This window comes from Centruroides sculpturatus, unplaced genomic scaffold, assembly GCF_000671375.1.
Source record: "Centruroides sculpturatus isolate CEXI.00-Female unplaced genomic scaffold, Cexi_2.0 scaffold1002, whole genome shotgun sequence".
NCBI lineage: Eukaryota > Metazoa > Arthropoda > Arachnida > Scorpiones > Buthidae > Centruroides > Centruroides sculpturatus.
In genome coordinates, this window is record NW_019385192.1 from 248,655 (window position 1) to 276,281 (window position 27,627).

The 27,627-nt window shown below is 30.8% G+C and overlaps 1 protein-coding gene across 7 annotated transcripts in view; it reads right to left on the bottom strand.

The window, feature by feature from the left end:
* Positions 1-27,627, bottom strand: part of LOC111635966 (regulating synaptic membrane exocytosis protein 2-like) — a 99,862-nt gene that overhangs the window by 27,444 nt on the left and 44,791 nt on the right. For 4 of the 7 annotated variants that reach the window (XR_002758465.1, XR_002758464.1, XR_002758466.1 and 1 more), the window contains exons 6-13: positions 20,215-21,328; positions 19,098-19,158; positions 17,474-17,526; positions 16,086-16,150; positions 15,836-16,002; positions 15,669-15,762; positions 11,207-11,477; positions 11,047-11,109 (exon numbers count right to left, since the gene is read on the bottom strand). Coding sequence is in view for 4 of the 7 variants with exons in the window: in XM_023381112.1 (XP_023236880.1) it covers positions 11,047-11,109; positions 11,207-11,477; positions 15,669-15,762; positions 15,836-16,002; positions 16,086-16,150; positions 17,474-17,526; positions 19,098-19,158; positions 20,215-21,328 (1,888 nt within the window). In the remaining 3 variants the exon portion in view is untranslated. Of the gene's footprint in view, positions 1-11,038; positions 11,110-11,206; positions 11,478-14,745; positions 15,166-15,668; positions 15,763-15,835; positions 16,003-16,085; positions 16,151-17,473; positions 17,527-19,097; positions 19,159-20,214; positions 21,329-27,627 lie in introns of those variants that run through there. The other 3 variants (XM_023381113.1, XM_023381114.1, XM_023381115.1) reach the window with 2 other exon arrangements.

Consider the following 27,627-nt stretch of genomic DNA (forward strand, 5'->3'; position numbering starts at 1 on the left):
CCTAGCGAGTTGCCGAATGAGGTCATAAAATGGTAAACTGGAAAATGTGTGAAGGAACAATACAACGTACCGTGAGTATTTTAGAATGCACCGGTCAGAATCGGATGATGGACAGTATTAATTGAGATGGAGACACGACTTCCAATCTATCTAATAGAGGAAAAGTATGTATATATTGAGGGAATAACCTGGGCGTGTTTTAGAAGTGAGGGAAGGAAGAGTATTTTGCAAGATAGATGACAACTGATCTCAGGATATATTTCACAAAATACCCTAAGATCGTCAGACGCTTCAGAGAAGTGTCCAGACTTGCTTGTGGGTGACAGATTCAACCGGAAACGCGCAATCAGGAAAAATCCGGAACATGTGTCCTTAACAAATAAGATACAGGAAGTTTTATAGCTGAATCTGCTAGGCATATTGCCATAAGAGAGGAGAAAATTTGCTGGAGTCCAATAGAAGCAGAGAGCACTCCGCCAATCCGAATATCTACGGGGGGGGGGCAGTTTCTTCAATCAAGTTCTGCGACCCGTACGAACCGTACAACGCAGAATCACAAGGAGGCAGCTGCCTCATTCTCAGTTGAAGTTCTGGAGACTGCCAAACTCGTGTAAAATCTAGGCAGTCATAACCCGGACTCAAATTCAGACCCCCAAAGCGGCGTGCCGAAGCATAGTCACAGTAGCCATTTGGCCTAGTACTACAGATAGTGCTACTGATTTCTGAACTGAAATTTTGATAGTACATAGTGCTGAATCTAAGAAATGTATAAAATTTAGTTCTTTACGTGTGAGCATCAAGCTCTTTTAAATAAAGTACTTCAAATAAAGTGCTTCAATATAAGTACAAATACCATTTACTATGATTGGTAGCTTTACACATGCAAATCAATACATGATTTAGTTCGAAGAAAATTATAATAAAGAATACTATATACAATAAGAAATATATTATAAGCAAAACTCTCAATCTCAGGATATTTGATAATTGGCATGAGCATCGTCGGATTGAACATGTGATTGCTCAAATTTGAAGGAGGATTTCTTTGGAAAGTAAAAATTATGATGAGGTGTTCAATTTGATTCTGTATCCCCAGATTACGGTTCTCTTCAAATGATAAGTGTCTTAATTTGTCCCAGTAGAAAAACGATGGACACAGAAGCGGCCCATGGCATTTACACAATAATATTTAGGTTCTTAAACTAATGATCCTGTGTTTGAGTCCCCATTGTGCCTTGGTGCTTATGAGTGAAAAATCTAAGATTTTCAATTGGTTCCCAAACAGGTACTTTCCGGGTAAAGTCCAGCTGAATTTTCTTTTCTTTTAGTTGATTTTGAAAATTTTTCAGGCATCCTCTTCAGTTTCTTTTGAGGAGTTTGCCTCAGTGAAGGGGGCAAACTCCTCAAAAGAATATCACTGGCCTCCTTGACCCGAAACATCACTGGCGCTTGTGTTACTGACTGTTCCTATGGAAATGACTAAATGGCAAATCCGACAAGGACTTCCAAGTCAGCATTATCATCGATGCTAATGCAGCCAATATCTCCGCATTCCACCCGGAAGTCCCTTCGACTACGCTCCCAGGTCAACCCGCGCTGCCTCTGGTCGCCAGATTTGTAGGTATATCTAATTATCCTGTTTCCGTTTTTGTGAATCTACAAGACTATTTCGAGAATTTCAGATCTAAAGTTCTCGCGGTCTGAATTGCTACGCCGTGCCTAGAGGTAGCACTTAAAGTGGCGAATAACCAAAATTATCTTTAGCGGACGAAATTTCCTTAGCGAAAAGGCTGTCTCAACATTCGTACGATAGGAAAGGAAATGTAGAGAACATCATATAAGACACTGTCTTCGTCTGGAACTCATTTTCAGTTCAGATCTCAGCACTAAAATTTAAGGCCCATTAGTGGCCAAGCGGTTCCGTTTCCTGAACACTAGGAGTTCGGTCATGGGTTTGCACCTTGCCAGAACGGGCTGGCCGCGTAGAGTTTTCGGGTTTTCTCCACATCTTTAACGCCTGAATAGGGGTCAGTTACCCTTAAAATAACTTCCCGGAAGGCATCCCCTCTAGGCAGATCGCCCAAATGTTGCGTTGCTGTATCTTAACAAACAAACTAAAATTTAACGGCTACAAAGTTTAAAATACCTCTCAACTTTATAACTAAAATAGGGTTTTTCGGTTGCAAGAATTTAATTGTACAGTTTAGACCGTAGTGAGAATCTGTATTAGTTACCATACGCGTATCAGTTGCCACAAGAACAAGCCACTGAGAAACTGTATGCAATGGTAAATGCCAACTTGCTCGAGGACCAAAATAAGATTTCCAGGAAGAGAAAGATTATCCGGAATGGGCAAGAATATACTCCCTCTTCGGTACCAACGAGTTGCCTATCGATCTCTGAACTGCTGCTGAGGTAGTTAGTTGTTCTCCCATTGTAATATCGCTAAAGACATTTTGTATTACATCTCTAAGGTTCTGACATGTTGTACCACAGAACTGCAACTGACAATCCTAGCGAAACCACCCAACCGCCGGCCATTTAAGGGTACAAGAAACGACTAAGAAAGTTACCCAACAGTGTTACTGGCTAAAAAAATATCGAAATATCAAAATTTATTTCACACTTAATGTCTGAAGTTTTCAGCTCGGCATCAAGCACAATTTAACGACTCCTTACTAGCCGGAGTCCAATATTATTGGACAGGTAAACCGGTCCATTGGCTGGATAATAGGTGTATACTGTACATCAAGAAAAGCCACAAGGTATGGAATAAACAGGAGTTCGACCGATGGCGTTCTGTAAGGAAAGCTCATGAAGGCTTTGGATATATCCTGGCTAAACCACCTCAGTAGAGAAATCTCTTTGTCGATATGTGATCGATTCATAGAGGCAGTCAAATAACCTATCACCGCTGAGGAGAGACTAGTGGAAATGCAAATGGTATTACACAACGCCCGGAGAACATCAGAAAGGTCCAACGTCAATAACGGCATGCTTACAACACAAGCGATCAGGGTCCTGGTATCCTGGCGTCATCTGCTCTCAGAACTTTGGCATAACGTTAGCTCCCAAATGGTCTTGTTCATACGAGGAATCCGCCACTATTTGAGTTCAAGAATCTTGCAAACCGAGCTATCCATGGGAAGTTCCATGTTTCCTGCACAGCTCAGGATTTTGTGGTCAGCTCTGCTCTCGGCGAATCACAGCTCAACTATAGTCCATGTAATTCGTGGTAATCTCGGTCCCGTTTCTTCAAATTATTGGGACTCTACTGTACAATAGATGTTTTGCTAGAAATGATTGTTCTTATTAACGTCACTTTAAATGTTATACTTTTATTATTTTTAATAATTCTTCTATAGTTGTAATTGCTTAATACTCAAGTAATTTTCACGAGTATTTGAATTCTCTCATTTTAATAACAGATAAATGAAAACATCTCCGACATACTGTGCATCTGTTATTATTACAGATGCAATCTAATTTCAAAAATAGACTTAGCTGTTATACATCAGCTTAGCTCTCAACTCCGGTTCAAATTCACATCTCAGCTCGCAGCTCGCCTGTCAGATTCAGCTCGGTGAGCTTTACCGAGCTCAGACACAGCAGAAATTTGAAAGAAGGAATGTAAGGAAACCCAACTTCGTTTCGTTCTTACTTTCTCATTTTCTCTCATGTTTAGTTCAGAACCGGAAAAAACTTAAAAATCATCTTACATCAGTCTGTTTTCCGCAGGAGACGATATTCTTATCAATCAGTAAATAAACTTTACAATAATTTAGTAAATGTGTAGTTGTTTGTGAATGCTATGTCCATAAAAAAAGATGGCAAACGGCGTAAATACTAAAAAACCGTATTATAAAGAAAAAAATTGTACTCACAGTTAACATGATTTTGTTTTTCTTCTATTTCTTCTAACTAGAACATGATTCTGCATACTCTTTAGTAACTACATATTGTTTTATCTTATTTCACACTTTTCCCGTACTTTTAACACACGTTTCTTCTTTCTTCCTCTTTTGATTTTCAGATTTCTTGGGGATTGCTTTGGGGCAGAAGGCACAATTCAACCAACAACCCATCTGGTTCCTTTCAAAATCCTACCGTTTTCGTTTTTCCTTTTACTTACAAATGTTTCGATGATTTCGACAATCTTTCCAGGACCACTAATTTTCACTTGGGATAAATTATACAAGGAAATCATGTATGAACTTTTCCCAGTCAACAGCTGTATTACTCACGCCCACAGCCAAACAGGTCGTTCTCAATGTACAGTACACTCTATGTGATCCTTTCTATAAATTAATTTACGACGACCATCGCATTTCATAAATCTATATCTACAGGTTGTAAACCGAACCTTATGGCAAACTTAACATCTGATGATATTCTTTTGTCAACATCTATTTCAGAAAATCTGATTATAAATAATGGAAAAAAATTCTTTCAGGGTCACTTTTTCCATAAAAACTGTTGACCTTTAAGTAATTCCGACATTACAACAATAAAAAAGAAAATAGTAAATATTAACTCCGAAAAAGTTTTATACAAACTCCAAGAAATAAATTTTTGAAACATAATAAAATAACACCAAACAAGTTTATAAATTGATTAAAAATAAAACGAATATAAACACCAAATGATGTTAGAAATCTTGAAACTCATTGTCATCAACACCTACATTGAAAAACGAAATAGACTTGTTATCGCCATCAGGTTTACCTAACTACACATTTACCCATAGTTTGTTAAGATTTAAGTTACTGCCAGTAGAGAAACCGGAAGATTAGGACCACAATGCATATGTAAATGAGGTAGAAGGCAGCTGAGACGTCGTTATACCCAAAATTAAACGTATAAATTGTGAAACAGTAGGTCTACTATTTATTCAAGATGCTATTAAGTAGTTAATTATGGAATAAATATAACTGTTGCTGGACTCATGCAATTAATTAATTATTTGAATCGTTTATCAAACAAAAATTTCGAAAAATAATTCAAACATGATTTAAACGAAACTTTTGTATTATAATTGAATAAATCTTGAAGAAAAACGGGAATTATAAAGCCGTAGTCAATAGTAGAATGTCAACAAACGAATAAATATGTTTCAGTAGAATTTGATTTTTGTTATTTTAATAAATTTTTTACCAATAAAATGTTTTAAAAAACATATTTTTGATCTATTCAATTCTTTTAGACCACTCAACTTTAATACTTAGCACCACAGTTTTGGTTTTACTGCCATTGCAACGTCTCAACGCTATTTGCTAAGATAGCAATAACAAAACGTATTTCTAATTTTCAAACTAATGTTTAAGACATCTGTTAGAGTATATTTATTTTGAAAACTTACAACGTGTATAAGTGTTTCATGCTGACATCGAGAGTTGATTATTCTGCTTGAAAGATCATTTGAGATATCAGCGATATTATCATTTCTGAAGCATGTAATTTAGACCATAATATCAATACATTATTAATAAGACATATATTCGTTCAAGAAAACTATTATATTTGGTAAAATATATTCTACTGAATATATCCATAATTTTGTCGAAATATTTTCACTACACATTTGGATTTTTATTTTAGTTGTGTGAAGTAAATTACCGTAGGTCTCGCTTCGCTTTTCCACTCTTGGAGCACCAAGATCGCTGTGAAAAATTGTTACTAGGAACTGGGCTGCTGTTTATCGGAATGGTTTAAACTGCTGGGGCTAACGGAGGATGCTATGATTGTCCCTGTGATTATTAACATGAGAATGTCGACTATATCTATAAATTACTATGCTGAATTTCCGCCTGACCTGGCACAATAGCTTTTCACATCGATGAACTGGTAAGCACAAAATCACAATGATTTTGAAAACTTTACCATTATTACTTTGATAATAATAACATCCATCTGTAAATCATTTCTAACATATATAATTATTAGATAGATGTTAAAATTTGCACCTATATAGTAAATTTGAAAAACACTCGAATATGGGATTAATATGGGATAATATGGGATAATAGTGACTTAGCCAAGTCACACTCAAGGAAATTGGCTATATCGAAGAGAGTAAACCTACACAAATTCGTATTAAAATTCTTTATTGTGTTGGTTCATTCCCTTCGATATAACAAGTCCTAGTTAACAATAAAGTCTAAGTATACAAGTCATACTCAAAAGAAAAGACTAGAAGCACGTATCTTAATTTATGGCATAATATTGTTATAATGTTAAAAGACAAACGATTTCGTTAGAAACTAAAACAGAAAAATCATTGATAAAAAAAGAATTTGCTAAAGATACGCGATCTCAAATAATATTTTTTATAGTGCAGAAATAAATATATTTTAAAAATTTTTAATATTTAATGAAAAACTATTTAAAAATACAAGAAATGACTCGAGCAATTAAGTAAGCACAAGTGCTTGATAATCAATAAAATAGAGATTTTATTATTTTCATTTCTCAAAAAAGACATTTACAGTAGAATCCGTTTACTGAAAACCCGATATTTTATCGGTTATTTAATGTTATCAGAATTAGCATTAATTAAAATACACTTATAAAACTTCGCTTATTGTAATCAGTCTCGGTTATAGTTATCGTTATGTTCAGATAAATTGGCATTTTTAAGTTCTCTTTTTTGGACTATCGGCCTCAATAGACGACTGATAACCGTCAATACTTATTAATCTGAACTAATGCTTTATACATTAAACAATAATCGTTTAAATTGGTATTTGTTAGAAATATAAAAGTTTAAATTGCTAACATTTTTTACTTTAATTGTTACGCTAATTGTTGTTTAAAACGGTATTGCGAAATCAGCAGACAAACAACACTGGATAAATTACTATTAATTAATAATAATTATTGTAATTAATAAATCTTTTCTAAGCAGAGTTTAAAATCTGCTACTCACGAGAACCCCTACCCATTAACTCTAAATCTGCACTCGTCGGGAATTCGGGAAACTCAGGGGTCACAAAGTGGAAAGTATAGCTTGGTCTGCGGATTGAGGAGAGAAAGGTTCTCACCTTTCGCCCTGGACGTACGTAAAATTCATATACTCTTGTGGTCACCTTTCTTTTTAGTTCAATTATTGTATTCGTAGCTGCTGTCATATTACATCTTTCTACATTTGTTAATCAACTCGAGCCAAGAAAATCAGAACTTCTTTTAATTGTAGTCTTATTCATCAATCTTGCCATTGGCTATTAGTGTATGATTTAAATTCTACTGATTACAAATAGGAAACATAACGGAAAATATTTGAGAAGTGTCAATATAATGAATGAAAGTGATTTTATACAAAATAAAGTTTGAGATGGGGGAATAAAACTGATGGGACCATTGAATAAAGTAAAGATTACGTAAGTAATAAATACGCATTTAAATGTTCTACGAATGTCACTATTAGAGTCACGAACGATTGGAAGTGAAATGAGAATATTGACGGATTCAAATATTATGTTCGATAGAGTAATTTATATGTGAAATGATTTGGAAACAACATCGTTAAATCTAATTTATTTCGTATGTGAATGTGGATGACTAGATTTAACGTGTTGGCGTCCAAATACAGCAGGAACAGGAACACTTTTCGTTTCAACTTAAAACTTAAACAGAGAAAATAAGATTTAATTAATTTTTTATTATCTGAACAGAGAAAGCGATAGAAGAATTGCGAATAATATTATATACATACAACTTGAGCATTGTAATTAATTTCTATTTTTAATTTTCATTTACTACATTCAAATAGCTGAATTATTTTTTTAAAATTTTATAAAATTATAAAGAATATTTTCTTTCGATAACAGATGACATTTTAATTACATTAATCAATTTTGAATATTCGTAGTTAATCGTGACCGTCAGAGAAACTGTTCATCGTTAGCAAATCATAAATAACCTTAATATCAGAACCAAATAAATTTAAATGACTGGTTTGACAACGTAATAAGTTATCCATCTATTTATTAATTTCTTGCATTAGTCAAATAATTTCAATTATTTAAACCTGTTACTACCAGATATAAAAATATGGCTTAATATTCATTTAAAAGTATTTCTATTAAGATTTTACTGCGAATTACTATTTGTAGGGTCAAATATTAAGTTAGATAAATTTAAGTGATAGCAATCTTAAGAAAAATGATTTTAATGACATCTCTGATTCAATATCGAAAATCAGAACTTCTAAAATTTGAATTATTTGGAATTATAAAGTTTTGGTTGTTACAAGATCAATATTGTATTAATAAAATATAAACTATACAATTTGGCTAAGCTATTATTTTAAAAAATAATATATATAGTCTATATTGTTTTTATATATAATAAAAGATGAAGATATTTATGCCCGGCATTATGGAATATTGTCTTAATCGTGAGATTGGATTGGATTTTATTTCTGAGGAAGAGACAGGTGGTCTATACCGACTCCATTCTAAATGAGGCAGAGTTTATTTCGTAATGTAAAGTCATTGTGTAGATAGTAGAAGAATGGTGTAAGACATCCTAACCCAAATTTCTATTGAAAATTATGAAAGTTCGTATCAAACTCGAATGAATCCGAATCGTCAGTAACGACAGTAATCGCGAAATCGAATATTTTACTAGAAATACCCGCGTTCGAGTCTAGGTAGGAACCTCAGAATTTTTTCAGATGTGGTCTGTCCCAAAAACATCGGGCTTACCTCCTCGGCTATTCTTTGTGAGTCTGACCGAAGTCATAATGAGACGGGGAAAAAAGACATTTTAGAGTCGTGAGGACAGAAAAAATGAAAAACTAAAAAAATCGATGAAAATATATCTGACAGAAAGCCGTATTAAGTATAGATTTTTAGATAATAATTCTATATATATTATTTTAAAGCATAATATTAAAATATTTTCATATTATTGGAGTTCCTTTATTATAAAACAAAACATTTTAAACGTAATTTAATTAATTAATTTTCGATAACAAGTACTGTAATTCGAAAAATCAATTCAATATTAAAGAATACTTTTTAAATGCTCTAAGCAAAATACGTCTTGAAAAAATTCGGTTTTGGCACTATATACAATGCAGAGGTAATTAAACTTTTATAATTATTGTGCCAAAATTAAACAATGCTTCAATGTGCTGGTTTTATTTGGAAAAAACAGTTACGCTTAATTTTCTAATATGAAAAGAAAATTACTATAACCTATCTCTTATTTAGTTATAGCCCAAAATAATCTAATGGTTTTAATTACATTTTTAAAGTCCTAGAAAAATTTAATATAGTTTATTTTGTCCGTTATTAATGTTATTAATCCGATAAAAACTAGTGGAACTAGGTTGAAAAGTGAAGCACAACGAAAACATCTGAATAAAGAAAACTTTTGAAAGTCGTGGCATAGGAATACTGGAACCAGATTTGACAGTAAGATTAACACGTGAATAAAGTGCACATTACACAGACTACAACTTCAGGAAGTTTTGGATAAAACAGTCACCATGATAATAAATCAGGAAAACAAGTATCGTTACAGAAAAAGGCTTCGAGCTTTACGTTGTGCCTTAGATTTCATTCGTTAATATTGCTCAAAGATGCTCTAACATTCAGCCAATTATTGTAGGTGCGACGACTTTAAGGAACAAAGTAAAACTCGAAGCCTTTTTCTGTAACGATGTTTGTTTTCCTGATTTATTATCATGGTGACTGTTTTATCCAAAACTTCCTGTAGTTGTAGTCTGTGTAACGTGCATTTTATTCACGTGTTAATCTTACTGTCAAATCTGGTTCCAGTATTCTTATGCCACGACTTTCAAAAGTTTCCTGTATTTAAACGTTTTCGCCCAGCTTTACTTTTCAATCTGGTTTCACCAGTTTTTTTTAATGGGATTTCAAGTATTTTTCAGTCATCAATAACTTCATCATAGAATAGTTTTCATTATAATTTTACATTCACCTGTCAGTCACGCGATAGCTTGCACTACGTCTAATTGACCAATAACATGTTAAAATTTAAAAACGGATTATTATTTTATAAATACTCAATATTTTAAAATAAAACCTTCAAAAAAGCAAACGGATGGACAATTCTCAAACGAGTTTTTAAATCTAGAAGAAACTTGCGTATGTTTAAACATATGCAAACTTTGGTGGTTTGGTATCGTTATTCTCTGTCGTTGGAAATCTAGACGACAAAATGCCGATCGCGTAACTCCAAACGGATCCAACGAATTTGTTCAAAATTTAAGACGTCTATATCAATAGTATAATCAATAGTATTCATCAGACACTAACTATTTTAATATTCATTCAAGTTCAGAAAACATTTCGAACTTAAATGAATATTTTGATTAAAACTTTTGATTTATTGAGTTGTCATTTGAAATTTTGAATTATTTATTTATTTTATCGTAAATAAATAATATTATTCCGAATCTAAAATGCATTTTTTTCAATATTTCCAAAATAAAAACTAGTGCATGTCTTAAAATCGAAGCATTTTTTATTCTCTAAATATCCATGTAATATTCTAACGCATAGTAATAGCATTGTAATATTTACGGTTTACTTCATATTTTCTGTTAATTATATTTTATTTCAAATACATTTTATTAATGATTTTTATTTTTTTAAATTCTATTTTTCTTCTATAATTAATTAAATTTTTTCTAGAAAACCCTTTTCTAAAGTCGAGGTAAGTCTTACAATTTTGAAACAGAATAGTGATTAATGTATTCTAATTCAATTACCTACAGTTTAAAATATTAAATACAAATTTGTATTCTACTTATATTTTACGCAAAATTAAATACATGCTTGAACTGAAATCTTATTTTATATCTAAAATAAAATGAATATTTTAAATATAATTATTGTTGCGTTTCGATAGCATCTTTCTGAGGATAAGCTATGGGACATCATTGTTTTCATATTCGATACTATACTTTTAAAGTTTTAAAGTGAATTTGACATTTTAAACATTTCAAGAATAAATAAAAAAGTGCATAATTTATCAATTTCTATATACACAAAATGAGGCAACACACCTACTTACAAGTTGAATCCATCGATGAGCTTTTAACTAGTTTCCATTCATCTCGACAATAAGGATAATCATCTAAAAATGATAATCTATTAATTACTTCGTTATAATTATTATATGATTAATTTTATTGTGTATATTTTTAGATATTTTCAAATTTATAATAGCATACCTGTAAGCGAGCGCGATTGTAACATTTCTCTTTGAGCACCTCTTCTCAATAATTGTCTAGCCATGTCGTGAGCTGGAGTAGAAGGCACCAAACTTCCTGTTGATCCAGCTTTATATGAAGGCAACAATAATGTTTGAGATGATAGATAATACCATTTTGGGGTATTATGCAGCTCTACTTGTCTAAATGGAATCTGAGTTTCTCCCAAAAAGCAATGATTTTCGGAAACTCCTGCATCCCAAATAGTAACGTCCAATATTTTTTCCATTAGCTATAAAATCATAAAATTATTTTATCTTATAATGGGAATAATTTGATATAAAATATCAAAACAATATTGTATTATTGCTAATTAAAAAATAATTTCGATTCTTTACATATAAATTTATATCAAAATGAACGTACAAACACACATTTACATGATAAAAAATGTTACTTATAGCAGGTATTCAAATAACTATAGTATGCTTAGTTGTAGCACTATCAGATCTTATACTTTGCTATAATTACAGATAATTTTCTTTCTCATTTTTCTTAAACACATATTTTAATATAAAAATGACAATCTCCGAAAATTTAAATACGAATTATTTAAAAATTCTGTACTTTTAGTTAAAATAACCCCTACTCATATCAACAGTATCACTGTAAATTTAATATACTTTATTAAGGACAATTAGGGGATATTGCATTATCAGCTTAATAACTGTAACGATTTTATATAAGTTTAATGGTCGAAACGAATTAACTTCTAAACAGTTTAAGATTTGCGATATGATCTTGTAGCAATATAACATTAATGGAGCATATTCTGAAACTGATAAAACAGTAAAATTCTTGGCATGAAAAACAAAAATTATTTAAAATTTTTGTTTAATATTAATATCGTAAAAGATTAAAATAAGACTGATAATATGATTTCCTATAAAATACACAGCTGAATGTTGTTTTTTTTAGTTTTTTGGGAAGTATTGCCGAACACAATGAAAACAATTCCGAAAAAATGAAATCATTTACTAGTTTATATTTGTTTTGCATTATGTGAAACATAAAATTCCACAGTTCATGCAATTCTAGAATGCATGGAAATACTGTTAGCATTGTTATACGAGAATAGTCCAATAAATAACCTTAATTAATTGGTTAGAAAGTAGCCATAACTTATATGAAAAAGGATACAGCATTACTTTTTAACATAGTCTTCCTATCATTTTTTGAGTGGAGCTTGAATTGCAACAGAAAAGAAATCCTTTGGATAGATGCGTAACCATTTATTTGCCGCGTTTTCAAAAATTTCGAACGAAAAACGAAATTTCATCCACGAAGATTCTTCTCCGTACTCCTAAAAATATGATAATTTTGACAATGCAAGTATGGAGCGTACGGAGGACAAAAAAAAAATTTAAATTTTACCATTTTGTTTTTTTCATTTATAGCGGCAACTCCGTGAGTACTCAAAATGACGGACACTTTTCGTATTGCAACATATTACAGCCGAGCCAATGCTGTTGCATATCATGCGTTCAACTAACATTCATCTGCAAAACCTCATCCAGCTCTTACACAATGATTTGACTTGCTTGAGGAATAGGCAGACACTTTGATATATCTTTTATCGAAGATGACAATCGTGAATTTGGTTTTCATTTGAAAAAAAATACATAGCAGAACGGTGCCGTTCTTTGATATAAACTTCAAGAAATGCTGCCATCTCGTACTGGCAGTATTGACGTGATACTGCATATTGTACTAACTTAGTTGTTATGCACAACAAGATTTGCTCTATAATGCGAATGCGTCCTAGGCAACTCCTAGGAAACTCCGCTGGAATAAAATAATTCGATTGTTGTAGATTTTTCACATACTTTTAAGGTTACTTATTAAATTATTGCCTTATATATTATTAGATGTATGATTTTTGTTCACTAGTTATTTTTCTAATTAATATTTTATCGATAGAGTAGTTAAACTGCTAATTTCTGTTATATTGAAAGAATAAAATTACCGAAACTTGAGATATATTTGATATGTCATTAGTTTTAAGTTATTTCTTGTATGTCATATTTATGATGGTCATTGCAGCATAAATTTGATTACAAAGTGTGCAACAAAAACAATTCTGTATTTTTCTATTCACACGTATACGATCTAAGTAAGCAAATTTGAGTCTTTTATATTTCAAGAATTAAATCATTACAGACATATCCTTTATGTACTGTGGAATACATCCTTGTGGTGCATCCTCGTTAATGCTAGATGATGGCAGGTAACTGAGGCGTTTAAAAGCGTCAGCCTGCCTCTATGGAGGATCTGGACTCAAGTCCAGATCAGGAGCCTCAAATATTTCATGGACCTTGTATGCCTATCCAAATTCGATGAGTATTATTTAAAATAATTTTAATATATTTAAAACTAAACTTTAACAAACACGCTATTATTGGTTATTTTTCGATATTGAAGCGGAGGGTAGGATTTGATGGCACCTCCACCCATATACATCATCTACAATACATTTACACACACACACATGATTAAACACATGTGATTAAATTCTACATTTGGTTATGTTTATTGGGTTTCGGAGTGGAGAGAATGGTGGAAGTGGAGCTATCTCTTAAAACATTATTAAAATACATAGTCATCGAAGTGTATTCATAGTTATGTCTTCAAAGTTTTAATCTTAAGTTCTATCTTAACTAGAAGTAGACAAAATGCGAGTTGCAAGATTTGAGGATATGATATAAAACAAGTTAATAAAAGTGTTTAATAAAATTATCTTTTTAGTGTTCTTGGAGCAAAAACGCTAAATAGTCCACAGTGAGCTGTTGCCAAACTGTTCTTTGCACCAACGGCCAAAATGCAGAGTAATCAAACAAAAATCTTATACGACTGCAAGAAGTTTATAATAGATATATTATCACTAGAGTTTGTATTAAATATAGCCTATATATTCAAAATTTAAATATTTCTCTTAACGTATAACAGAAAGCAGAGTGTTTTGGACGAATAAAACGAAATGTTATGTCCTTCACGATAACAATCAGTTGTTACCGTGATTGATATCGAAGAGGCCCTAAAAATTGGTGTAAAGTCTATCGCAGATTGTACTTTTACTGAAGAGGGAGCAGCGAAAACTCTGATCCGAAATGCATTTAAAATAAAAAATCTGCGAAAAAAATCGTCTTCTGAATAATTTTTGAACTTCGGTGAACGTCGGATTCGAAGAACATAAACAAAAAACCCCCTTTAAATGGTTGTAATTCCAATAGCCTAGATATCTGGGAGACTTTGCAGATCAACAGTCACCGAGATTTATATGGTTTGAACACGGCCATGGAAAGGCAGGGCCAAAGCCTATGTAAATGTTCTCTTATAAATATTCAGCAAAGCTTTAAAATTTATAATTATTTACATAACAGGCAATTATGGAAATATTTCCTTACATAAATAGATTTGAACTGTTTCCAGACTGTCGGTGTCAGTGATTGAATTCTGCAGCTAGAGACGAGATAGGCTTCAAATCAAATTTAATAGGCCATGAACTTCGCGTACTTTTAAAATTTTTATTTTTGTTTCAAATTATATTCATTTCACATTAAAAATATACAAAGCTCGTAATCAGACATCCACAGTCCATGCGTGAGCCATAAAATATCATATAATTGAGAACAAATGCATTAAAATATAATAGCATTTCCTTTTTCTGTGCAATGAAATCACTAACGTCGAATTGTTATTTGGTTTTATAAATTTACAATAAAAAGTTAAATTTCATAGTAACGTTATTATTATTATTTAACTTTTTCCGAAAAACCATTCCCGAAAAAAATCCCCGAAATCCCAAAGCGGCAGCCTAATGCCTTAACTGCCTTAGCTCCGCCGTCCTAAAATGTTGTAACTTCATAACATATGAAGTTATAACATAACGTAAATCCGTGCTTCTTTAATTATCGACAAATCTGTAAGAATAATTCTATATCAGCAAACTAATTTAGAAAATTATCGTATTCATCATTTACAATATTCAGATATAATATATTTTAAAATATAAAATGAAAATTACTAATTACTATTTATAACTGATTCAAGATTAAAGTGATAAATTATCTAGGCGTTGAAGAATTTATCTATGACACTTATCCCGTGGAAAACTCGTCAATTTTTCAATGGCTGATAAGATCTTTTAATGTGTTAGTGCTAAATTATAATGATTTATAAATTATTAGTGAAAAGAAGTAAGAATTAACAATGCTAAATTATAGCGATCGATATTCAAGAAGAAAATACGAGGCAAGAAAACTGTTTAATTGATAATTATTAATCATTGATTATTATTCAGTTTTATTTAATTGAATAAAATTTTTCTGCCTCGTTGCAATCTTGTACGATTATCGGATTCTGTCACAGAATTTACAGAACTAAAGTAAACAACGCTTTAATGAATAATTTACTAATAACTTACATCTTCAGTAGATATGTCAGTAAAGACAAAGACGTTGTTCCATTCGGGATTAATACTCGGTTCTGCTATGCACGATTTTCTCGATGCTTGTCCTCTAAATGGAAAAGTAGAGATTTAATATGCACGAAAACTGTAAAATAAACGCCAAAATAAATATTTTTACTCACGATGGTGGTAAAATACGAAGTTTGCAATATGCACGAGGTAAAGTGCTGATGGAATGCCTTCTGCAACGAAGTTTCCGAGCTCCCATGACTGTTACAATTAACTCCATATGAATCTGGTCATACTGTATTTTTAGGCTAACTTCACCATTAGTGCGACTGTACCGATCCTTTAGTAATATAATTTAAAATTACATTTTGCAAAACTTCGCAGCAAATATGATTTTTACATATTAATATAGTTTTTACTTACTGGTGTCCTAGGTAATTTTCTTCTCACTGATAAAACCTGTGATACTTCAGTTTCTGAACTATCTTCTATTAAAAATATATTTATGTATAGAAAATTAGAGCAATAAATTCAGATATTATTATTCATTCAGTATATAACTTAATTTCTATAAACTTTTAAAAAATTTCAAACAATTACATATAATTTTTCTTTTCATTTTTTCCAGTCATTTAGCATAAACACATAGAATACATGCTAAAGTATTGAATCGAACAATGAATATTTGCAATTGCACGCTACTCAGTCCGTAGCAGAGTTGACCAATCCAATTTGTCGACTCAAAAACCATAAGAATTACGGAATGATTTCAGTCGTACATCCTTCATATCCGATTATCCTATTGCCAGATCATTCAACCGGACATTTTCTTTATTCTTCATCTGTTACGATGCACATCTCGATATATATTTATCAAATAATGATGAAGCTAACAGTTTCGCGTGTCTAAATGCCAATGTAAAGAAGTCATTCGTTCTGTTTCAAAATGATTGTCATTAAATATATATCCGACGCACTTAGGCACGGTTTCAATTTAAAATCTGATTAAACAAACCACGTTTACATTAATGAATGGAAATATTAAAGAAACTGTGTTATGCATTCTGATAAGAGAAGCTCGATAAGTCTCTTGTTTCGACTCTTGTAATTAGCTACGTGCTGGTACATACACGCGACTCAGTAATTACTTACATAATTATTATATTATTTTAAGAATTATTCGGTGCAGATAAACGAGAGTAAATAAATTTTTAAAGTTATTATTTTTTAAAATTTTTTCCTATTACATTCGTTACATCAAAACATAAGTGTTAATAATATTTTCACAAATTATAATGCTTATATATAACGAATTTTTTAAGAATAGCGATATAAATAATAAATTATATATAGATTATCATCAAATCTAAACTCATAGAAATGATATGTTTTTATTTCTAAATAAAAAAAAATCGATGAACTCATTGTTTCGCGCACGTTTTTATATAATAGAATAATAAATCAGTAGCACGAATTGAACTCGTACACGTTATTGAGATGTTTGTTTTTAGAATCACATAGACTTGGAAATTTATGTCGAACATTCAAATTTTGATTGCTTCTGGTTTAGATTACTTCATTTAATCATTCACCATTAGAAATTTTTCTTAAATAAATGTATTAAAACATTACGTTATTGTACGTTTTTATAGGCATATTATAATTATGTACTGTATACTACAGATAGACCTGTATTGTGTTTGATTCTATCAATTATTATATAAATTACATAAAAATAATTATTGATAGAATTAAAAATAATGCTTTATTGAACTCTACAATATATTAAAATAATATTGCAATAAACTTACCCGAGGACAACAAAGAAGAAGAAGATCCTTTACCTCGTCTGTTATGGCTAGGTCTAAAAACATGAAAAACTTTTAAATTATACAATAAATAAAAACCAACCATTCTGGCTATTTAAAAATAAATTTATAAACTTGTGTTTTTTTTAATATCGCTATAAACTTTTATGAAATACTTAAAGATTTATACAGAGAAAATTTTAGTGAGTATATTTTTGTTCTTAAAAGCGAAGAATCTTAAATAAATTCATTGAAACTAAATTGGTAACAGATTGTTGTCTTGTTCGTGTTATCATATTAATTTAAACTTTGTTAAATTTCTAATTATGACAAACTTTTCGCTTTAAGATTAGAGAAAACATTTGAATCTAGACAGTTTATTGTAAATAGAATAATAAATAACTTCATGTTAAGAATCGACAGAAACATTTCAATTTAAAATGATGAATCATATAATATAAACCATTTAATGTAAATGTAAATATCAAAGACAATGAATAATCTTTATCTTCGATTAATTAAAAGTGATATCTATGATGTTAATTATTATATTATTACAAATTTTGGACAGTTTTTATTCAATAATAAATTCTAAGCTTATCTACGAATCAGTTATATTTATGAATTAAATTTATCGATTATATTCACAAGCTTTACAATATTTTAAGAAATTTATAAATATAATACATTATTGTTGTCATGAAATAACACAGGAATCTAATACAGTCGAACCTCCAATAACGGATAACCTATCGGCGGACTTTTTTTTTCGGAAAGTTTTTTAACTAAATAATTTTCAAATTAACATTCAAACAACGGCTATTTTAATGTTTCCGTGAATGGCCGTTGTTCAGAGGTTAGGCAGTAATTGAACCTTTTTTTTTTTTTTTTTTTTTTTGCCTGGCACGGTACCGAATATTTTTTCGTTTGTCAGGTTTCCGCTTTGAACAAGTTTTTCTTAACATAAAAAATCGCTCCATTCCAAAGAGTTTTTCCTGTTTCTTTATTCAGGTTCCGTTTTGGACAGGTTTTTACTGTATAAGAAAATTATTTAGAATCATTTTCTGTAGAATATCTAATTCTTAAAATAAATATAAGTAAGAAAAATTAGTAAAAGGCAGTATTTAGAAAGATAAATTATCATCTAAAAAATGAAGTTAAAAGAATTAAATATTTCAATATCTGAAAATTTAAAACTTCTTTTAGTATGCAATTAATCAGTTATAACAATTCACTTTATCGAGAAGAATTTAAAAGAAGAATTGACTAGAATTCTATCAGACAATGTTATATTTAGATAAAAGAAATTGAAGTAACAAAATGGAACTTAAAAATTCAATTTTTTCTCCAACTTTTATATACATTCAAATACCAATTTTGAACTCCGATATATTCAATCAAATATTTTATTTATAACTTCTACAAAGAAAATCGTTTTATATAAAAATAATTCGCTACCATTTTCTTATCTAACATATTTGCATTTACAGCGTACTTACTGTTCAAATCGTGTGATTTGTATGGACAGACAACACATACAATTAGACTTATAGATTAAAATGGAAGCAAATAAAATATTATGAGAATACAGTATTTGCATTCGAAAAGAAATGTTATCGATACTTGCCTATAAGAAGAATTGTAAGGAGATTCGCTCAGTCGATCTTCCCAACTGAAATGACGTCCGACTAGAAATTTAAATACACAAAATATGTCTATTTTAATTTATGATATAATATTTACAGTTAATGCAGTAGTTTAGGAAACCGGAGCAAGTTCGGCATGCTAAGGAAATTGCTGTGTACGTAACGTACAGTACCATGATATAGGAGTCTCACGGGTATATATTTTTGCACATTTCGAAAGATTGAAACTTTACATAGAGCAGTGGTTCTTAACCAGTGTTCGTTAACCTACCTCGAGTGTTCTACAAAAGAAAAGATTTTAAAGCTTTTATTCAAATTTATTCCCATTGCAATATTTGTAGACAATTCCATGTTTTCATTTTATTCAATATATTAAAGTTTATTCGTTTATTGCTTCATTGTTTTCTGAGAATAGTAGATACGGAATTGCTTATCAATTTTTGAATATATTGATGCTAATGCTCCGTGTAATAAAAAGTATGTGAATAGTGTTCCGCGGCCTCAGAAAGGTTGAGAACCACTGATCTGGAGGTTGGCACAGAGTGCAGTTGAAAACGAGCCGCCAACCAGTGACCGAGTGGATATAACTACCGAACAATTGGTCGCGGGTTTTCTTCATGTGTCTAACACTTGAATAGGGGCCAGTTTCCCATAGAAAGTCCTCCTGGTGGCACTTACCCCTTGACAGATCACTCATATAAGAACATTAAAAGTAAGTATGAGAACACTTTTGAAATACAAAACAAATTTACTAGCCCCGTCGCCAACCACGTTCACGTAGTTATTTTTAAAATATTAGTTTTGGCGAACTTTTTCCGGTTTCCCATACAGTAAAATTTATATAATTTCAAAAGTTAACCTAAAATATATTCCTAATTCATTAAAATTATAGGCCTAAATATTTACAGGCCAGGCGTCAAACAAAACTATAAATAACTATGAATATAAACTTCATACCGTAATTTATCATTAATTAATAAAGCGTGTTTTCTTTTGATTTTTTGCAAAGAAGTTTCGACTGTGATAACCCAAATGAAATTATTGCCATTCAGTTTCTTAAAGAAATAACGTGTCTCAAAGCTAAGTTACAAAACTTACCGACCGATTCGCCGTCAACATCGTCGATGATTATTTTAATATTGTCTCCATCGTGATATCGAGGTCTGACTGGAGGTATTCGAGGAAGACTTCGATGTCTTCTTTCGTCAATGGCTAGACCATGATCAAAAGACATTGCACGATTGCGAATGGGAAAGTCCTCGGTATAAACTCTCCTCGCTCTTCTTTCTTCCGAAGGAGTATCTTCAAAAGAATAAGATTTCTGCGAAGAAAGACGGTTACTATGTCTGTGACTTTCTCGAATGGCGGGACCGTCAGAATCATAATTAAGCGACTTTCTTCTGGTATTCCTTCTTCTATCGACGTAGCCGTGTCGATGGTTATGGTCGTGAGATCCGTCTCCACTAAGATCACTAACGTCGGAGCTATCGGAGTTTCTTCGTTGTACGGTGAGTAAAGAACGGGAATCGTTGTCGAAGCTTTCAAAAGCACTTCCGGTTTCGGTAGATGATCCCATGCTATTGAAAGGACTATCCACTTCTGTTCTAGATTTCTGAAATTTGCTTTTCTTTCTAATTTTAATTTTTCGTTTCTTTTCGTCTTCGTCTTCTGGATCTTCGACAGAACTCTCTGAGGTAGAAAATATGCGCGGCTGCACAAATTTCTCGTTGTCTGCTTTTTGTTTCGTTGTTCTAATACTTTGATTAAGTGACCGATCAACCGGTCGAGAGAAAGACTGTTCGGAACCTCCCCGCTTTGATTTCGATGAACTTTGATCCGTATGATCGTTTCTACTGGAATCGGATGATGTAAGAGGTCTTTGCTGACCCGTAGTTGATGAATAATCGCTATGAGAATAGGAATGAGATTTACTTTGATCGGGTTTTATATTTTCCGCGGGTGAACGGGAAAATGACGTTCGTGTATTTTGTTTCGAAGTTGTTTCCGTTTCTTCCGGTACATCAACTTTACTTTGTCTTTCGACTGGAGGTCTACTTCTACGAGTGTCTTGTTTTGAAAGCTCTCGTTTAATTTTCTGGTTAGGCAACGGCAATTCTTCGTCCTTGCTTTTTTCAATCAGTTCTGCATGCTTTTTATCTGTCATCTTAATTTGCGAGGTTTCTTTTGGAATCTCTTTTGATACATCTTGATTCTGGAAAAATAAATATTTATTCGCATGTATACAATCTGTTTTATATAGGCTATATATAATGGAAATGGTTAAGAATTCAGATGACAATTCCAATTTTAATAATAACATAACATAACAATGAAAATCGATAATTTATCTAAAATTTCTCATTGCTTAAGGCACATTTTGAAACTTATTATGATAAAAAATTTGCCTACAGAATATAAAAACAAAACCTATTTTTTATATTTTTCATTAAACGTGCTTGAACATTACAATTTTTTGCATTTTTAGTTGATTAAAAATGATAATTCGTAGTACTTCATTGTTTATTTCTTTGAATCGAGATAATATAAACTGGTGAATTTATAAATAAATTTAAACATTTTACATCTCTTACATATAGATTTAATTAAAGATATTTAAAAAATGATAATAAAATATAGCTTGGATATTTGATTTTAATTGTTTTTTTCAATTTTGAAAAAAATATTCGCAAATAAAAAATGCTGTTTTTAATTTATAATTAATTCGAATTTGACAGTAGAAACTAAATATTTATTACGAAAAGTTCAAGTGTTATACGTTATTTTACGATAGTTTTTATATGTTAGTTCTTTCAAACTAATTAAAATATTAATATAATTCTTATTATTAATACTTTTTCTATTTTATTTATTAGATGAATAAGGCTAATATAAAACCCTTCGAGAAACAACTGAAAAATCTGTAAGACATTGACAGATGTAGAATTACCTCTACTAGATCCTACCAGATACTCTCCATTCTACCTCCCATGCACTCCAGATTTAAAAAAGCTGTTATCTTAAAAACCTAACAGAATAAGAGCATTTGGCGATATTTGTTTTAGTTCAGACAGTAAATGCACTTTTCTTTATGAATTGTTATCTCGTGTTCATTATATTGATATTAAAAACCTTTAATGACATAAAAATAAGAAAAAAAATTTTAAAAAAGATGACTTATTTTACAAGTAAAAAATAAGTCATCAATATNAAATTAAATTTTAAATTTAATGTATAGAAACTGAGCGAGCAAAGGAAATTTCTGTATGTTGCGCTGCTTAAACCATTGTTGAATATACCTGGCACGATGACAAGACACGGTACATTTTCACCCATAAAAATGAAGTCATTGTTAGGGATAAGCGTCGCTGCAAAAGGCTACAATTTCCGTTCCGGTAATTCAACTATTTTGCACCGTTCATTGAGTCCACATGATTTGCGTCTGGCCCATACCACAGACTGACACGCAAGCCCAATCATCATCTTTGGAGGATGCTGGATGATGCAAGAATGAACTTTTCATTTTATCGTCGGCGAACCCACATGCTGCCATTGATCTGGGAAATTAAGAAAATAGTCTCGTCACTCCAAATGACTTTCCTTCACTTCCCACTGTACAATTTTTGTTCTGTTTTGCCTACTCAACACATCGATAGAGTCGCTTTCAGTAACCAGTGGTTTTCTTCAATCTTTACAAGCTTTCGGGCCATTTTCTCTAAGTCGGCGTGAGACCGTGCGTGTACTAATAGCCACATTGTGATTTTCTGACATCTGGCGTTGAAGTTCATTACAATTCAGCAGACGACCAGAGAGTGACAGCCGCTGGAAAATTCGATCCCCTCGAGAAGACGTGATTCTGCTTCGACCTGTACGCGGTCTATCGGCAACCTCGCCAGTAGCTTTATATCTTTTGAGAGTTCTCGAAACAGAACTGGAATGACACTTTGAAACAGTGGCAATTTCTCTACAACTGTGGCTGCATTCTCTTAGAAAGAAAAACTTTGTACCTGTTCTCATCACTAAGACGTTTGCCTGTCGACATGAGAAATTATAATTAAGCAAGTAATCTTAATTTATATCCAAAAGAACGATTATAGCTGCATATGTGTTTCACGTTCACTTTTGCATTCTCGTGCTTATACTAGTACAAAAATAGGCATCTGATTGGTCAAATTGAACTTAATTGCCATCTCCATTTTCCTGTTAGATAATTTTGTGTTCCCTTTTCCCCTACATCTACACGGAATATTATTCAATTTTAAATTTGAATACGTTAAAGTATTCTTTATTAAATTTGCTTTCTGATAAAATAAGATGAAAGAGTTATGTAGATACAAGCCTACTGATTTTTATTTAATACAAAGCCCGGAAACAAACTTCATTCATAATTAGTGGCCAATTAACAGTGACCACCATATTATTTGATATATAATATGCTCACTTAAATTGTTTTTTCTTTACTCAGTCTTATTTAAGTATTAAAAGTGTATAAAAATATAATAACGTCTTTTACAGTTAATCTTTAATCAGTCTTTCCATTCTATTTTATGACAATAATATAGAATGGAAAAACTGAATAATATGCCAAAATATTTAAAAACAATTCAATATTAAATCAAAAACAAAATAGTTTATAAAGATTAACTGTAAAATATGTCATTGTATTTTGATAGTCTTTAGTATTTGAATAAGAACAATTTANAATGCCGGTTATGAATTTCAAATTCAGTTAAATAAATCTGAATCTAGTTGTCTTTCAAATTCAGCTTGATATTTTAAAAGATGATGAATATCCACGCATTTATTAATTTCGATCCATGTCTTTATGTGTATTTTCTACAGCAAAGAAAAATTTGATCGAAGACGAACGAAACATCTCTTCTTCCTTTCAAATTCTTACTATTCCAATGCGTTTTTTAATCGTGTAATTGACCCGAATAGACAATGAATTACTTCTTATAATTAATTACTTTTTGTCTCATCAGATTTATAGCTCAGTTTGTAGTGATTTACATAAAATAAAAAAATGTAATTTTATACTAAAATCTCTTTATTTCGATCTAAAACTTTTCTTTAAATTTTTATTTGAAACAGAATGTTACTAAAATTCTTATTAACTAATGAAGAACTGTCTGTTCCTTTTTTATCATTATAAATAACTGTTGAAGAAACGAACTTTGTATAAAATAAACGATTTACGATAGACTTATGATTAAATTTTAAGCTTGTCACAAAGGATGGTATCAGCTTTACATCTCGAATTACTATTATTTTTCGGAATTTATGTTGTAGAAACAGACACTGGCCATTCAAAATATTACTGTAATTCGATTAATTTAATTATCGACGTATTTTTTTGTAGTTATGATAGGAAGATAAATTCTCTGAATTAAAATTTACTTAGATATTTATGTCACTGTGTTTTATAATTTGATTTATCTAATAATTCAATGAAGGAATTTTAATACAAAATGAAACAATAAATTTTATTTCTAGATAAATGTAAGCTGTATAATTTGACTGTTTATATATTAAAAATGTACACTCGAATATTATCTCTTTTTAGAAAATTTTCTTTATAATTTAACGGAAGCATTTTTGTTAATATATTTGTAATTTTGAGAAGCATTTTTTTTGAGACAATAATTTTTACATGAGAAAACATATTAATATTTCGAAGTCTAATAAGAAGTTTCATCAAGACTTAAATTATTTAATGAAAACTGTACATATTTTTTCTTTTTATTAATGAAACTTGTGACTGTTGTCATTTTTCCGGATTAAATAAGAAAATAGATTTTTCTCTACAACAATTTCTCCTCATTATAATTGAAACAAAACGTATTTCTAGCTTCTGCCTTTCCTCATTTGCTTCTATATTTCTCTGCACAATCTAAACATACCAAAGAACGATAATAGACGTGAATACAAAAAATCTTTACATATAAATTACTGTTAAAAATGTTAAAATTTCTTTCATTTCTCTTCTAATTTTAAAAGTTTGTTACAATTAAAATGCTAAAAAAATCTTTAAAAAGTATAAAACGTTTGGTAAATTTGTTTTTAATTCCTTTAAAAGTCGTGAGTGTCTAAAACTTTATTTAATAAACGAATTTTTTAAACGTTTAAGACAGAAATTTTAGGATTCGTATAAACCAGAATAAGGTTTTGTTAGAATCTTAATGGTAACAAGGTTTAACATTAGAAGAAAGACTCCAAAACTGTATTTTTAACTGTAATTTATATACAAAACTTTCTTCCAAATTGTGCCTTTCATCTCTTTTAATGTATTTGGATTATGCAAAGAATTGTTGTAAAAGTTGAGGAGAAACAAAGACAGGAGATGTATCTTGTTTCAATTATAATAAAGACAAGCTGAAAGAAAAAAATTCTAGTGTCCGACTTAATCTGGAAGAATAGCATTAAAAATTAGTCATTAATAATAATAAGGCAATTAAATTATCTGTGACCAAAATAAAAAGAATAGAATATACATTCAAAAAGCAGTGATCATTAATTTCAGTAATTAATAAGATAAATTATTTTAAGAATATTTGAAAAAATCTATAGATAACGTTAAAATTTTTTATTTAGATTGAATTCATTTCTCTAATAATATATAAACATTAGACAATATGAAAATTCTGCTATTACCAAGAATCATGATGTAACAATGAATTTATGATCTACAGATCGATAATTTATGAAATTCATAAATTCATATGAAGTAAAATTAAAAGGTATAACCTAACTCAAGATTTAATTAAAGGATACTGGTTTAGATAAACCTGTATTTCAATTGATTTACTACATAATTATTTTATGATATGATAGTGTCCTGTAATTCAGAGAAACTAATAGAAAGTTTAGCGTCAGATAGTCTTTTGCAGACTGTAAAATCACGTTTTATACTTATATACAAACTCTTCATATTTTGTACAATAAAAATAAACAAACACAGAAATACAATATATGATTTTACAGCTTATAAAAATATCTTGTGGAAATTTTTATTAATTTCGTCAAATTGTAGGACAATATCGTATTATAAAATCATTTTGTAGTAAATTAACTGAAATACAAGTTTATTTAAACCAATTTTCTTTAATGAAATCTCAAACTAAGATTTGCCTTTTAATTTGTTTGCTATGAATTTATGAATTTATAATATTTCGAAGTTAATACACGTTTTCATTTCAATTATTTTGCGAGAGTATAAAAAGTAAATTGTTATTAATTAATTTATTTAAATTCGTGAACTTTAAACAATTTACATAATTCGACTCGCCTGATTAGTTTCTGATGTGTACGAAGCACAATCGTCGCACACTCTTTGCTGACATCCATCACACATGTAACTCTTCTCGTTGGGTTCTAAAATTTTTCTACAAATTCTACAAGGCTGTTTGACATATTTTTCTGTTACTTCTGCTTTAGTATTTACTCTAAATATGGAAAAAATAATAAAACTTTGTAAAATTTCTTCCGGGATGTAAAAAGAGAATAACCAGTGGCACGTTATAGCTTCTTGTAGCCTGGGCAAATTTGAATTAGGGGGACCCCACGTACAGGGTTGACTTCAGACATTTTTCTTCGGGGGAACTTTTGGGGGAAATCCCCCGGTTTCCTCGACCTCTGGAGGGTTAGGTTCTGAGTTACATCGGCAATTTAGAGTCCCCAGACATGGCGCTAAGTTTAAATTTCGATATACTTACTGCAGTAATGGATATATAAAGGTTTGGACTTCATGTCGGTGGGGACCCCAGCCAATTGCCCTTTTCGCCCATAGGATAACGCGCCACTGAGGATAACAGATCAACACGCACTTTAATCGTTGCGTTTCCTGTTCGAACTCTTCTTCTTTCTCCCAAACTCTTTGCAAAATGTGCTTTTCTTCGCTAGTTAAATGTTTCAAATCTCCCGGAGAAGGCCTTCCAGATGGATTTTCCTGAACGGCGGGAGACAGAACGGGTTTCGTTGTTCTCTGAATAGCATCTTCGCCACCACTACCTTTAACGATCTGGAAAAAAAAAACACCATACCAATTAAATTACCGAATCCACCGGTAGATATACCTCACTTCTCTTAACCTTAGCGCTATTCTTTCGCAATAAAAATTCATTACTAACGTCACTCAAAACGTGACTAAAATAAACTATTGTAAAACGTGACTAAAATGAAATTTATACATGTAAAAAAGTCAATAGATTTTTTAAAACCACTTAAATTTTCATCACGTAGATATATTTGAATGATAAAATTGCCTACCTTTTTCATGAAAGACACTATATTTGTCGACATCATATTCTGAACGATTTAATTCAATTTGTCATCTTTTCCTAACCTCCATAATGCTTAATACAACATTTCACGTACGACAGATATTCACATTAATTCTTTCATTTTTCACCTTAAATCTTTTATTATTTGCTTATCTGAAAAGATAAGTTGGGGAAAAAAAAAATAATAATTCATTCATTTCTGCGAATCGAGTAAATTCAGAAAATCAATTTT